General features: G+C 42.1%; 1 protein-coding gene across 5 annotated transcripts in view; it reads right to left on the bottom strand.

Annotated features, from left to right (window-relative positions):
* FRMD3 (FERM domain containing 3) overlaps positions 1–13,548 on the bottom strand; it is a 267,152-nt gene that overhangs the window by 102,328 nt on the left and 151,276 nt on the right. For 4 of the 5 annotated variants that reach the window (XM_036904323.2, XM_057498554.1, XM_036904324.2 and 1 more), the window contains one exon: positions 11,583–11,625. The exons of the other annotated variant lie outside the window; for it this stretch is intronic. In XM_036904323.2, coding sequence (XP_036760218.2) covers positions 11,583–11,625 — 43 coding nt within the window. The remainder of the gene's footprint in view (positions 1–11,582; positions 11,626–13,548) is intronic. 5 annotated transcript variants of the gene reach the window in all.

Below are 13,548 nucleotides of genomic sequence, written 5' to 3'. Positions count from 1 at the left end.
AAGAACTACCAGAAAGTGAAACCATAACGTCAAGAATATAATCTCATGACCTCGCTCACAGACGTTCAGGCTGACAGCTATGGAAAAGACCCCATAGCCCCTTTAAAGAGCCACAGAAGCACAGAGCCAGTGGCTCCAGCAGGTGGTGGGGCAATTCCTACACAATGGAATGCGTCTCTCTTGTGCCTCCCTCCTCCGGGACTCCACTGGGAAAAAAGAAAAAGTGTGATCAGTTTGTCAAACTTAGACTCTGCAGAAACACTGCAAAGGCTTTGACATTGCTGACAAGACCTATAACACCCCACAAATAGGAAGCTTGCTTTCCAAAGGACCCCAAGGAGGCATCAGGGGCTCCTGTCCTTTTCAGCACAACTAACACCTTTCTTTATTCCTAGTAAATGAACAAGGTCCCTCCTCTGTCTTTCCGGGGGTGTTTTACAGGGAGAAGTGGAGAACACATGCCTACTTTGCTGTGCATATGGAACGCACAGTGACACTGATGTCCATCTGAGCTGCCTTCGACAACGAAGCCACTCAAGAGCACAATCTCTGCACGTGTGCAAAATGGCACACGCACCAGAAGGGCAGAGCACTGCTACTCAGTCAATGAGCTGTGTGGCTCTTGGGATCTGTTTAAATGAGCCAGCCACAGAGGACTGCTCTCCTGACTGCTCTCTTCTGGCTGGGAACAATTATCATCATCGAGTGACAACTGTTACTATCGTCATCGGTAGCAGCAGTGATAACCCCTCCATCACTCTCAGGGAAATGACAACCAGCTGCCTCCAAGACGCTACTGGCACTCTGCTGCCTCCTCTGCTTCTGAAGCAGGGTGATTTTTTAAAAACTACTTGATTCACCCTCCTCCTGGAATAGTTCTCCCTGCCACTACAGTCACACACACAGGCGGCTCCACACACACGTGTGCATGGAGTGAAGTCATGCGCTGAGAACTCGCAGGGGAAGCTGGATGGCCAAGCAGCTGCCTTACAAGTACTTTTGTCAAAATTCTCTGGCTGTCTGCACTGCTCAGGAGCTCTAGCAGGGACATTGGTGTCCAATATGTCTAATCTCAAGTGTACCACTTGTTCAGATGGCTATGGCCAAACTTAAAACTCTCAGCTTCCATTTCCTCATCTGTAATATGGGGATAGTAATGGAACCAACCAGTTGGAAAAGGGGTCAGCAAACTTTCTCTGTAAGGGGCGAGAGAGTAAATATTTTTGGCTTTGCAGACTTCAAGGTCTTGATCTCAACTATTCAGCTCAGCTGCCACAGTACAAAAGCAGCCAGAGGCAAGAGCTAAACAAATGGGCATGGTTGGATTCCAAGAAAACACTGAAATCTGAATTTCATATCATCTTCATATGTCACAAAATATTATCATCTCCTTTCCTTTCCCCAACCATTTAAAACTATGTGAGCTATTCTAGTCTGTGGTCCATACACTACCAGGCATCAGGCTGGGTTTGGCCCAGGGGCCACAGTTTACTGACCTTTGACATAGACACAGACCGTGGCGAGGAAGCTAGGAGCTCCTGACATAAAGTACCCAGCAGACTGCCTGAGCCTAAGCATTCAGCCCTAGGAGTTATTAATACTCCAGAGGTCGGAGAAGAAGCCGACATGGATGAGGCAGAGCCCTTCAACTTGACCTGGCCCTCTATCTTGGCTCAAAGGGTGAGAGTGGGAGACTGTCACTTCTCAAGAGGAAGTGTGGGTGAACAGGCGAATGCAGGACAAACTGACTGATGGTCCTGCTTCAAAGGAGAGCTTTGCTCCCTGAGCGGCAGGTACAGTGGCCAAGTCCTTGAAACCAAAGACGAGTCTCAGTAGCTTGCTGTGGATGTTCTGTGACTAACTAGATCCTGAGGAGTCTTGCTGGTTGGTGTAAATCAACTAGTATTAATACCTGTAAAGAGCCCAATGCAATGACTTAAGTAACTTGACACCATAAAATTACATCCAAAAATGAGGCATTAGAAAGGATTGCCGACCAAAGGGACATAGATATGAAGAAGGCCACCAGCTTGCCCCACATATGGACCACCTCCCGTTCTCCAATACCAAATGTGGGGCCCCTGGCCCATCATGGTGTCAGGCATTTATACTCCAACACACATGTGCTTTTGAGCAGGTGGCCCACTATGAAACAACACGGATGCCTCTGAAGAAACAGGGCAGCCCCTGGGTGTATCACTGCAGGGATATGAGGCCTTCTCCAGCGCGACTTCTTGCCCTTCTGCTCTTGCCAGGTACCCCAACACACTCCTTCCTTCCAATGAGGAGGAGCACTGAGGCCTCCTGAAGGCCCAGGATCCACCATCGAACCCACTCAAAATCAGCGCCACCACCAACCACACCACGAGGATAAGGTCAAAGATTACAAACCTGTGGCTTCTCACATGTGCATGTCACTGAGAATGGCACACTAAGTTTTCTGTCATTACTCTTGTTCCCGTTACTTCCTCCTGTACTTGGAAATAAGGCAGGAGCACAACATGGAAACCATTTATAGGCCTGAAGTGCATGGACTTTCTGGGAGAAGGATCAACGCAGACATTTTTGGTGAAACAGTTCAACACAGGAGAAAAAGAGAGACGTGCTCCCTCTGCAGGGTTTAGGGCAGGACCTTTCCTTGCCTCTCCAGCTCTTCGTGGCTGCCGCCATCCCTGCCTTCTCTCCATGGCTTGTAGCTCATCACTCTGCTGCCTGCCCCCCTCTTCATGTCACCTTCTCCCTGTGTTCGTCTGGGTCCCTGTGTCCAAATCTCCCTTTCCTTTCTCTTATGAAGACATCAGTCATTGGATTTAAGGACCACTTTAACACCCTGGGAAGCTGGCTTCCCAAGCTGGAAGGAAGCATCAGAAAGAAGAAAAGTGGAAAGAGCAAAAAGAGCCAAAATTACAGCACAACAGTTTGGGACTTACAGTCCCCTCATTTCTGTAATGGGATTTGTTCAGTTGTTGTTTTGTTTCTAAAGAACATGGCAATTGAACTTCTTCCACCTGCTCCCTAAGAGGAGCACTTTAATTTCAGTCAACAAGCATTTATTAGGGACTGACGACATGCATAGCCTTGTCTTACGCCATGGACCACGTAAAGAAATCTTCTAAATATGGGGGATATGATCAGACAAGGGTAAGAACAAGGACAAGGGGGACAGGCTGCCCCCAACCAGTCAGATGTGGGGTTACTGTCACTGTGGGTGTTTGGAGAAGTAAAATGTGTGGAACTTTTCTGCCAGAAACATATGAGCAAGTTCAGCAAAACAGAACACATCACACAAAAGAGGGGAAAGGAGCCACAGAGCAAAGGCACGAAGGTAACCGGAAGCATAAACCGAAATACTGACAGGAGTGGCAGGCCTACATGGGGATGCCTGGAGCAGCGGGCAGGGAGTGTTTCCCCAGAAATCCCTGCATGCCCAGAACATGGGAATGTGACCCTATTTGGAAATGGGGTCTCTATGGATATAATTAATTAAGATGAGGTCATAGTGGGTTAAAGTGATCCCTAAACCCAATGACTGATGTCTTCATAAGAGAAAGAAAAGGGATACTTGGACACAGGGACCCAGAGGAACACAGGGAGAAGGTGATATGAAGAGGGACGCAGCTACAAGCCACAGAGAGAAGGCCAGGGATGGCGGCAGCCACGAAGAGCTGGAGAGGTGAGGAAAGGTCCTTCCCTAAACCCTGCAGAGGAGCATGGCCCTACTGATACCTTGATTTCAGACATGTGGTCCCCAGAACAGTGAGAGAATACATTTCTGCTATTTATGCCACCCAGGGTGGGTAGTTTGTTGTGGCAGCCTTAGAAAACTAATGTACTCAGCAAGGGAAGTACTTGGAAGAAGAGGAAGACAGACATTCAAACTGGCCTCGTGGACAGCACAGGACCTGTGGCTTTGTCCTTCGCTCCTTTTACCAGAGCAAAATCTCCCTCTCTCTACGCCACGGGAGAAGGTATGTTCGCCATGGAGGAAAGCATTCAGCAGCAAGGGGACCGTACATCAGTTTAGCCCCAAGACGTGCTGGAAAACTAAGGAAGACCACATAAACATGGGGGTTCACTGATAATTACCACCAGAGACAGAAATTACAGGCCATCGCAGGCTCCCAGGAAGAGCCATCATAACCTCAGTGAGTGAGCACTACAGACATCGGCCAGCAACTTGACTCAACATCGCTCTGCGGCTGAGTCGACACAGATTTTATGCAGAGGCTGGGGATCCTCCCCACCCAGATCTGCATGCAGAAGCCATTTCCAAGCACCCTTGTCCTTCAGAGCTTGGCACCAGCACAGTGCCTGGGAAATAGAGCAGGAGGATCTTAATTACCCTGTAGGCTAATCAGGCCCCAGCCAGGAATAAGCAGAGAGCCTCTTTGGAAAAATAAGTGGGCTTTCTTTCAGCCAGGTCACTATTTTTATTGTACATGTTAATGCACTTTGATTCCTCCCTCCTTCCCTTCCCCCTTCTCTCTTTTTCTTTCTCCTTTTCTTTCTTAATTTTTGCACAAAGCTCTCTCTTTGTTCATTTTCTATTACTATATGATATATGAAAATCCTCTCTTTGCAAAATTCTGAGTAAAATATACCTATACAGAATCCAATATGAGATCCTCACCTCCCTCTCCCTCTACCCTTCAGTCTTCCCCAGCAGAAACCACGGTGGGCACACATCTTTGCAGTCCTTCATCTATATTCATAAAAAAATATTCTGTTTATTTTCACATAAATGGATCATTCTATATGTGGTATTTTTACATGTTTTTTAAACTCTACAATACATCTAAGAAATCTTTCAAGGGTCAGTAATATATGCCTGCCTCATTACTTTGTACGCCTGCATGCATTCCACATAATTTATTTAGCTTTGCCAAAATTGTTAGGCTTTATTGTTTCCAATTCTCAATGTTCTATGCAATGCTGTAGTGGGCATCTTTGCACAACATATGCTTGTGCTTGAATAAATGTTGCTTTAGAGAGATTCAAAGAAATGAACCTGTTGGATCAAGAAACAGGCTTTTTTTAAAAAAAAACACATCTACACTTTAACATCTGAAACACACTTTAAATCTACTAGGCACATTCTCCGTATTCAGCACTTAATCTCAAATTTTGATGCTGAATATTGTTCATCATTCTAAACTAACGCGTGAAGCACATCACTGCACATTGCAAAATTAAAACTCACCTATCTATTATAAAAGTTAACCCTACCTAGAGAAAAAGTTAAAATGAATGAGTCCTAAGAAGTAATGGCTGATAACCTTCAAAAGAATTTAACATTCACACACAAAAAAAACTTAAACCATCTGAAACAATTTTTATATTACCTTCCAGCTACTTTTTTGAGCACTTCTACAAAAATGCCAGAGCTAAAAGGAATCCAAAGATTAAATTATAATCTTTTGGCTGCATTTCTTCACTTACTATGCCCTCAACAGGTTGTTTGCCCTTAACGTGTGAAGAGACAGGCATTTTCAGTCTTGACAGAGTCACATTTCTGGCCCAAATGGCTTCACATTTATACATCTCCACAAGAAGCATTATCCTCATCCTTGATTGGACGTAGTCAATAGTAACAATTTTCTCAATATAACAAACAAAAATGTCTTTTTTTAAAGTATGCTTTCATTTGCATTTTCCCTGTTACTAATGATAATGAGTATCTGTTTATGAGTTTGTTGACCATTTTCTTTTATTTCTTCTATGTGTCTTTTTACATCTTTCTCCTGAGTTGCTTGCCATTGGGTTGGTAGCATCACACTTTACGTATTCTGCAAGTTACTTCTTGGTATGTATTTGGCAAATGTTATCCCCATTATTTTTACTTGTGTTTTAATTTATAATTCGTTTATAGTCATTCATTCAATAAATACTGAGCATCTACTCTGTGCAGAGAACAATGCAGATATTCCGGTACAAAAGTTTAATTTTTGCACAAAGTTGTCAGCATTTTGCTTTGTTACTTCTGGGTTTTAGATTTTCTCTAGGAAACCTTGTTCACCCCATAATTATAAAAGATACTCCTAAAATTTTACCTAAAACACCTATAGATCACTAAACAACTTGGGCTTTTGAATTCATCTGAAATTAATCCCATGTACGGTGTGAGGTATGTCTGTAGCTTCCCCTGCCCCAACTGGAAAGGCAATCCAAAGTCATGCCTTGAATTATCTTTCTGTCCCTGATATGAAATACAATCTTTATCATAACCAACATTTGCATAAATAAAGGGTCTGAGTTTTTCTGTTCCACTGATTCTTTTCCTATTCCTGGGTCTTTGGAGAACACTAAAGAAATGCTGCCACAAGGTCTTTAAGCAGAGAGGGAGCCTTAGATCACGTACTCAAGTTTCCACAAGGCCGAAGTGTAGCATAGAGGCTGAGCAGCCCTACCTACCCCACCAGAATATATAGAAGTGCTGAGCGCCAACCAGTGAAGGGGACTTGGAATGGAGACCACCAGGAGGCAGGGTCCGCAGGGACCGGCAGCACAGCCCAGGGCACACTCAAAGGCCAGGTGGGGCCAGTTACATCCAGAGAAGATGCAAGGGGAAAAGAAGCCATGAGACAAGGCCAAATCACTTAAGATACACCAGGGGAGGGCTCAGGATTGTGCACAAGGGCAATGTCACCCTCACTGCCACGATGGTATGTAACCTTCCCTTGTCTCATGGTGCCATTCTCGGTATAAGGAAGGAGGAAAAGCTCCTGATATGGGAAAAATGTCCCAATATAGGGTATGCATTTTCAAGTGACTACATTTAAATTATGAATTCACTGAATAATTTGCTGAAAGATCAAATTCTAAACCGGCAGATCCTAAATTCCCCTAAAATGGCAAGACTAAATTTTCTGCCTCCAGAGGGAATAGAGGCTCACACCAAGTTGAATTCAATCATGGAGAAATAATGTTACATCTCTGCACATCTGAGTCATAGCGTGGAACTATTTTAAAACATTTCATGTTAATTCATGTGGTCACATAGATCCTGTAAGACGTGTAATTTTTGTCCTCTTGGTGGTGCCATTACAGGTGTACACACTGAACTACATTCTAGTCATGGGGACAAGGCCAAACCGTATAGGTTGTACGCGAGGACTGTCACTGTTGTGTTGCCTAGTAACGTTCCTACATGGAAAGTAAGGCCTCTGAAAACCAAACACCCAAACTATGCCATTTCATTTAACACTTTGTTTGCAGACAACCTACTACCTGAATACTCTTTAAAGGAAAATATCAACAGTTCAGTCCACATTTGTGACTATACAATGATAGAACAGCGAAATGAGAAGGACATTTCCCTCGATGCTGCCCAGATCATGTAGCCTGCCTGTATTGTTACCTAGTAGACAAGAAATGATATAAACTTCAATTTTAAGGTTCTAGCTACAGGAAAGCATCAACTCATTGCACCCCACCAGGTCTTTCTCAACAAATGCAGCTATAAAACCTGGACAGAATCTGTGCAGCAGCTACTTAAGGACTCTGGAAAGCAAAGAGCAGCAGGCAGACTAGAAGAGATGATGAGATTTTTCAAAGGACCACTGAACTGGTGTTGGGCTGTCCACATTTTACCCACTAGTAACTCCTGGACAGAACTCAGGGATGCCTGGAAGGGCATCAGGATGGACAGAGAAGGCTCTAGCTCCTAGTTAAGGCTTGAGCAGCAGGAAAGGAGTTTCTCACAGTAACAGCAGTGATAGGCAAGTGGGCTAGAGATTCCTTTTCTGGAAGTTTTTTAACCTAATTTCTTTAAAAATGATAAAAACTACTCAAGTTATGTATTTCATATTGGGTAAGTTTTGGTAATCCGTAGTTTTTGAGGAATGAGTCCATTTCATCTAAACTGTCAAACTTACATGCCTAGAGTTGTTCTGTGGGTCTGTAGTGATATCGCCTTTCATCCCTGATATTTGTGTCTTCTGTTCTTCCTTACCAGTCTTGCTAGAGGTTCATCATTTTCTTGGCATTTTCAAAGACCAACATTTATTATCACTGATTTTCTATATCATATATTAACAAATGCAGCAACTTACATGAATCTCAGAGTTACTAACACTGAGTTAAAGAAGCTGGTCTTAAAGATTACATGCTATATGATTCCACTGATAAGACACAAACCACACTGATGGAGAACAGACCAGGGGTTGTTTATGGCTGGGGGAGTGAGTGTGGTCACCACAAAAGGGCAGCATGAGGGAGGTCTGGGGGATGAGGACCTGCTCTGTATCCTGACGGTAGTAGAGGGTTCACAAATCCATATGTTAAAATTCATAGAACTATACACCAAAATAAAGTCAATTTTGTCATGTGTTCATTGAAAAAAATAAAATTTAAAGTGACTCCTATGTTCAGAGGAGAAATAAGACTCTGGTTTAAGAAGTTTCCCAACTTTAGAATTTATACGCAATCAAGTCACTGTCTAATTAATTAGTTTTTTAATTAAATATTTATTTTCCTTTACAAATTTAAAGTCTCCATAAGAGTGGGTGTGATTATACCTATTTTCAAGAAGATTTTGGGAAAACAAGTACTCTCATGTAATATATTAGCGGGAGTAAATTACTATAATCTCTCTCTAAGGAAAGGTAAACTGTATATACATTTTGATCCAACAATTCCACTTCTAGGAATTTCTAGTATAGAAATACTTATGTAAGATGCAAGATTGTACATACAAACATGTTTATTGCAGCATAATTTATAATAGCAAAACATTATAAACTATCTTAATGTCTACTAATAAACTGCATACATGCATATAATTATCAGAAAGCCATTTTTAAAATGAGACCATCAATCACTGATCACAAAACCTCAAATTATTAACAGAAATAACAAGGTGAAGAATAATATATAAAGATTGATCTCATTTATTTATAAAAGGCCTTATCTATGTTGGGGGTCTTATGTATACATTAAAAAAAAACCAGAAGAGTATATAAAATTTTGTTAACAATAATTATTCTCTTGGCATGGGCTCAGAGACATAAGGGGTAAGAGAAGGGAAATAGTTTTGGTTTTCATTTTAAACTTTTGTGAACTATTAGAAAAAACCACAGATAAAGTATTTAAAAACTATTCTAATAATGTGAGGTGTAGGTATCGGTGTAAGGTGATGGATGCTAACTAATCTTACTGGGGTGATCATTTTGCAAATACATACATATAGCAAATCATTATGTTGTACATCTTACGCTTACTCAGTGTTATGTCAGTTTTATCTCAATGAAACTAGAAAAACCAAATAAAAGGAAAAATCAAAATATAGTATTTTTTAAATACTAATGAGAAATAAGAAAACTTCTATACAGGATTTGTTAATCAGGACAGCTGACCTTCAGCTAACCCTTGGAAACACAATTCCTGGAACACCCATAGTCAAAGGACCTGAACAGGGTCATCACCAGTGACTGAGACAGAAACGGCAGAAACCTTCTCTCCAAGGCATTACGCCCTCTTTGCCTCCACAGGGATTTCTGAATCTAAAAGTCATCCCGTACGCAAAGAGAAAGTTGCCTGGGGTCTTGGAACCAGATCCTTTTGATAAATTCACAGATGAGTCCCAGGGGTTGGACCCAGTTTCTCTGGGTTAATAATATATAAGCCCTAGATTAAAATTTTTTCTAATTTATAATGAAGTTAGTATTTCCAGGATATCCATTTAAGAACAACAACAAAAAGCAGATTTGTGATCTTGAGAAAATCACATGATTTCTTGCTCACTAATGTCCTTAAAAATGCAACAGGGGGGACAGAAGGATGGGTAAGACCCTTGCCAATTCCTAGAATTAGTGAGTCACCCTGTATGGTTCAGAAATTGAATTTTACCCAATTCTTTTTTCCAGATTCAGATTCCATTTGTCATTAAATTGAAATTGGCCAGTAGTCAAATGTCAATCTTTAAACCATTTTTATAAAACATAAATTTTCAGCTGGCTGTTCAGTTTTATTTCAAAGAGAGAGAAAGCTCTTGGGCAGCAAATCAAATTCTTCACCAATTTAAATTTTTTTTCTGACTACAGAGATAAATTTATATTTCAAAAATGTGTGTGGTCTAAGGAAAATACTTCATGCCATTTAAGAACCAAAATCAAAGAACCATTTACTATAAATAAATTTACTGGAAATTTGTCTAAATATTTTTAAATAAAATTATCAAAACAGTAGTTCAGGGATAACAGCTAAGCATCAGCTATTTTTTCTCAGGCATGTTAATTCATTCTCATTATCCTACATATCATTCTATACACAGCCTCCTGATACCTCAGAACTACTCCCTCTCCTAGGACGCTTGTCCCGACTCTACTCCAGCCTCACTCTGACAGCTGGACTCCTCTGGACCTTCTGTGCCCGCTGCTGCCCTGTTTTCACCACATACAGCTTTCCTATCTGGGCCCTGCAGCACCCGTGGCTCCCGGCAGCTACCCACAGGGGTCCGCTTGCTCCAGAACAACCTGCCGTCTTTCCTGCACTAAGCAGAGTTTGCTCTTAAGGTGGAAGAGGGAAGGGAAGGAATCAGAAAGAACAGAGGAAAGGGTGAGTGGGAAATGAGAGAGGGAGAGGGTGAGAGGGGAAAAGGTAAGTTTAAGGAACAAGTAAGTTGGTTGCTAGTTTGCCATGTTCAGTTTCTTTCTTCTCCCACTTAAAAACTCTGCCCAGAATAATTTCTTCATATTTGAAAAATGAAAGAATCCCTTGAATGATGACAAGTGACATAATATGGGTTAACCTGGTCTCCAATGTGAAACTGATTTATTGCCTACATTTCAGAGCCTTAGGAAAGTCGGCATGGAGGGATAAATGGATTCCAGGGCAGGCAGTTAATTTCCAAGGTGCAGTTCAGAAGCTCTTCTACAACCCATAAATAAAGGCAGGTTGACTCCAGCCCAGCACAGGTGGCCAGGACAAAATATCGTGGCACCAGGCCCACCAGTCAACACCCTCTTCGCATCACCCCAAGTGGATGATCAGATATTTCAGTGATGTCTCCCAGGCTGACTTTTCCAAGAGCTCACCATTAAAAAATTTTTAAACTTAAAAAAATGTTAAAGGCAGTTCAGAAAACCAGAGCTTGAGAAAAATGACCCAGAAAAAAAATTTTTATTTTAGAGAGTTCAAGAATTGGACAAGAATAACGCAATCTTCAGTAACGTTATACCAGCAAGATTTTAGTTCCAGAAAACACCTGCTCCTCTCAACTCCCCACCCTAAAGCACTTACTAACAACCCTCACAATCAAAAGGTACCAGGTACCTGATGATTGTGTGTAACAGATACTTAATCACCTAATTCCAATGCACCTGTTCAAATACGAAATATGAGGGTGAGATGGTGGGGAGGAGGAAAGACACAAGCAGCTGCAGAAATAGTGACTACAAGGAGGCCAGAGGCCAGCAAATAAGAAAGGAGATGGTACACAGTTCTCACCAGGAGGGAGAAGCCTCCGCCCACCCACAGATCTTCAACTCCATCCATTTCCCCTCTGGCAGGAGAAACTTTGTCAAGCAACAGAATCTATCTTTGGACATTTCAGAGCAAAAGTGAAGCCACAGATTGACACTTACATTTCATTTGCTTGGAGATGGACTTGTTAGGCTCAAGCCAGTGCTGGGGAGAAAAAAAGAGATTGTGGATCAAATGGGTGGATCATGTGAGGCATCCTTAGTAACTAAAAGGAATTTAACAGATCTTCTTCTTCCAAAGCACAGCCTTCATTCCCATAGATATTCCTTGGGGTTCTGCCCTCTGAAGATCAACATGAACAATTCAGCAATAATAACACCCCAGGCAAGGGTATAAATTACAGAGAATTAATACTTTGAGTAGTATTTGAGTCACACAGTTGCTAGGAGAGGACAAAGAACACGTACTTAAATGGGGTGTTCTAGTGGCTCTAGCCGGCTCCTAGGTGATTCTTTGAGCTCCATTGCTCTGGACAAGCCGAAGATGGCTAAAGACTTTGACATCCATGACCTCAAAGAGTCACAGTCCAAGACAGCATCGGCACCCTGCTCCCCATCCGGGCAGCCTCCTTCCAGGTTAACGGTGGGCCAAGCCAGTATTAGCCCTGTCACACACACAAGTGGTTCTTCCACTATTATAGGGAGGGACAAATGATTTTTATCATTTTTATTATATAGTAGAAAATACAAATAAATATCTTATTTCAGAGACCTGAGGTCAGCACAAGGAAAAATCAGCTCCATCACTAAACAAAGAAGCCCAAAGATCTGGGTAGCTCAGAATTGTTACTGGCAAGCATTTGAAGCAGACACCATGCTGGCCAGCTCTCTCCACACCATATCTGAGGGTCACTTCAACATGCTGAGGGCTAGGCAGCTTTTGGTATCACCTACCACCATGTCCCTGAAGCCACTTAGGGAAAGTCAGGAAGCATCACTTCATACACCTGCAGTTTGTAAAGATGGTAAGAGAAGTGCCACTGGGTGTCCATCAAGAGGAAGGGGATCCTCACTTATGGGGTACCCCCCCCCACTACTCAATACCAGAAAGGCAAGAAGAGGAGGAAGCTCACCATGAGTGGAGCATCTACCCGGTTCAATTTCATTTGTGCCACCCAGTGAGCCTCAAAACTCTGTATTATCCCTATTGTTTGATATAAATGCACAACCATGAAGTTTAATAAGCACTCAACAAATTCTAGCTCATTAAGTGCCAGGTGCTATCCCAAGAGCTTCCATAGGCTATCACTACCACCCCGATTACAGATGAGAAACTGGGGGCTCAGAACGTTAAACTTGAAGCCAGGATGCAGTGGGATTCCAGAGCACAGGCCCTTAACCTTGGCCATGTGCCCTCCTGACAGAGCAGTCTGCTTTAAAATTATTCTTCTTCTTGCTGAACACTCCCTCTTTCCCCAGGAGCTGAACAATTGAGTGGTCAAATCAGTAGTTTCCAATCCAGGGTTTCAGATCCCTGCCTTCTTCAAAAAGAAGAATGGGGGTCCTTTTCTATTTCAGTATTATAAGATGTCTAACAGAAAACCATACATTTATCCATACATGTTGCAGAGACAGACCGAAAAAGCAAGTTTCTTTGTTTCTGGTCAAAATCATATCAGTTCATTTTGGTTATGCACCTGGTTATGTTTTTTCCACTTTATTTTATTGTGGTAAAACACACATAACATAAAATTCACCATCCTGACCCTTTTTAAGTATACCGCTCAGTGGTATTAAATATCTTTACAATGGTGTTTCACCATCACCACCATCCCACCCCAGAACCAGAACTCTTTTCATCTTATAAAACTTAAAACTCTGTACCTATTAAACAGTAACTCCTTATTTCTGTTTCCTCCCTGCCCCTGGAAACCACCATTCTACTTCTGGTTATTTTCTTCTAGTCAAAAATTACACTTGGCCTTAACACAGTTACAGTTGAACAGTGAAAAATGCACTGATTACACCACTTACTAAGCTATCTAACCTTGGGAAAAATGTCTAACGTTTAACCTGCATCTTAGTTTCCACAACTATAAAACAGGAATAGTAATAGTACCTACCTTGC

This window comes from Manis pentadactyla, chromosome 3 (genome assembly GCF_030020395.1).
Source record: "Manis pentadactyla isolate mManPen7 chromosome 3, mManPen7.hap1, whole genome shotgun sequence".
Lineage (NCBI taxonomy): Eukaryota > Metazoa > Chordata > Mammalia > Pholidota > Manidae > Manis > Manis pentadactyla.
Note: the sequence above shows the minus strand (reverse complement) of the source record. Positions and strands in the feature narration are given on the sequence as shown.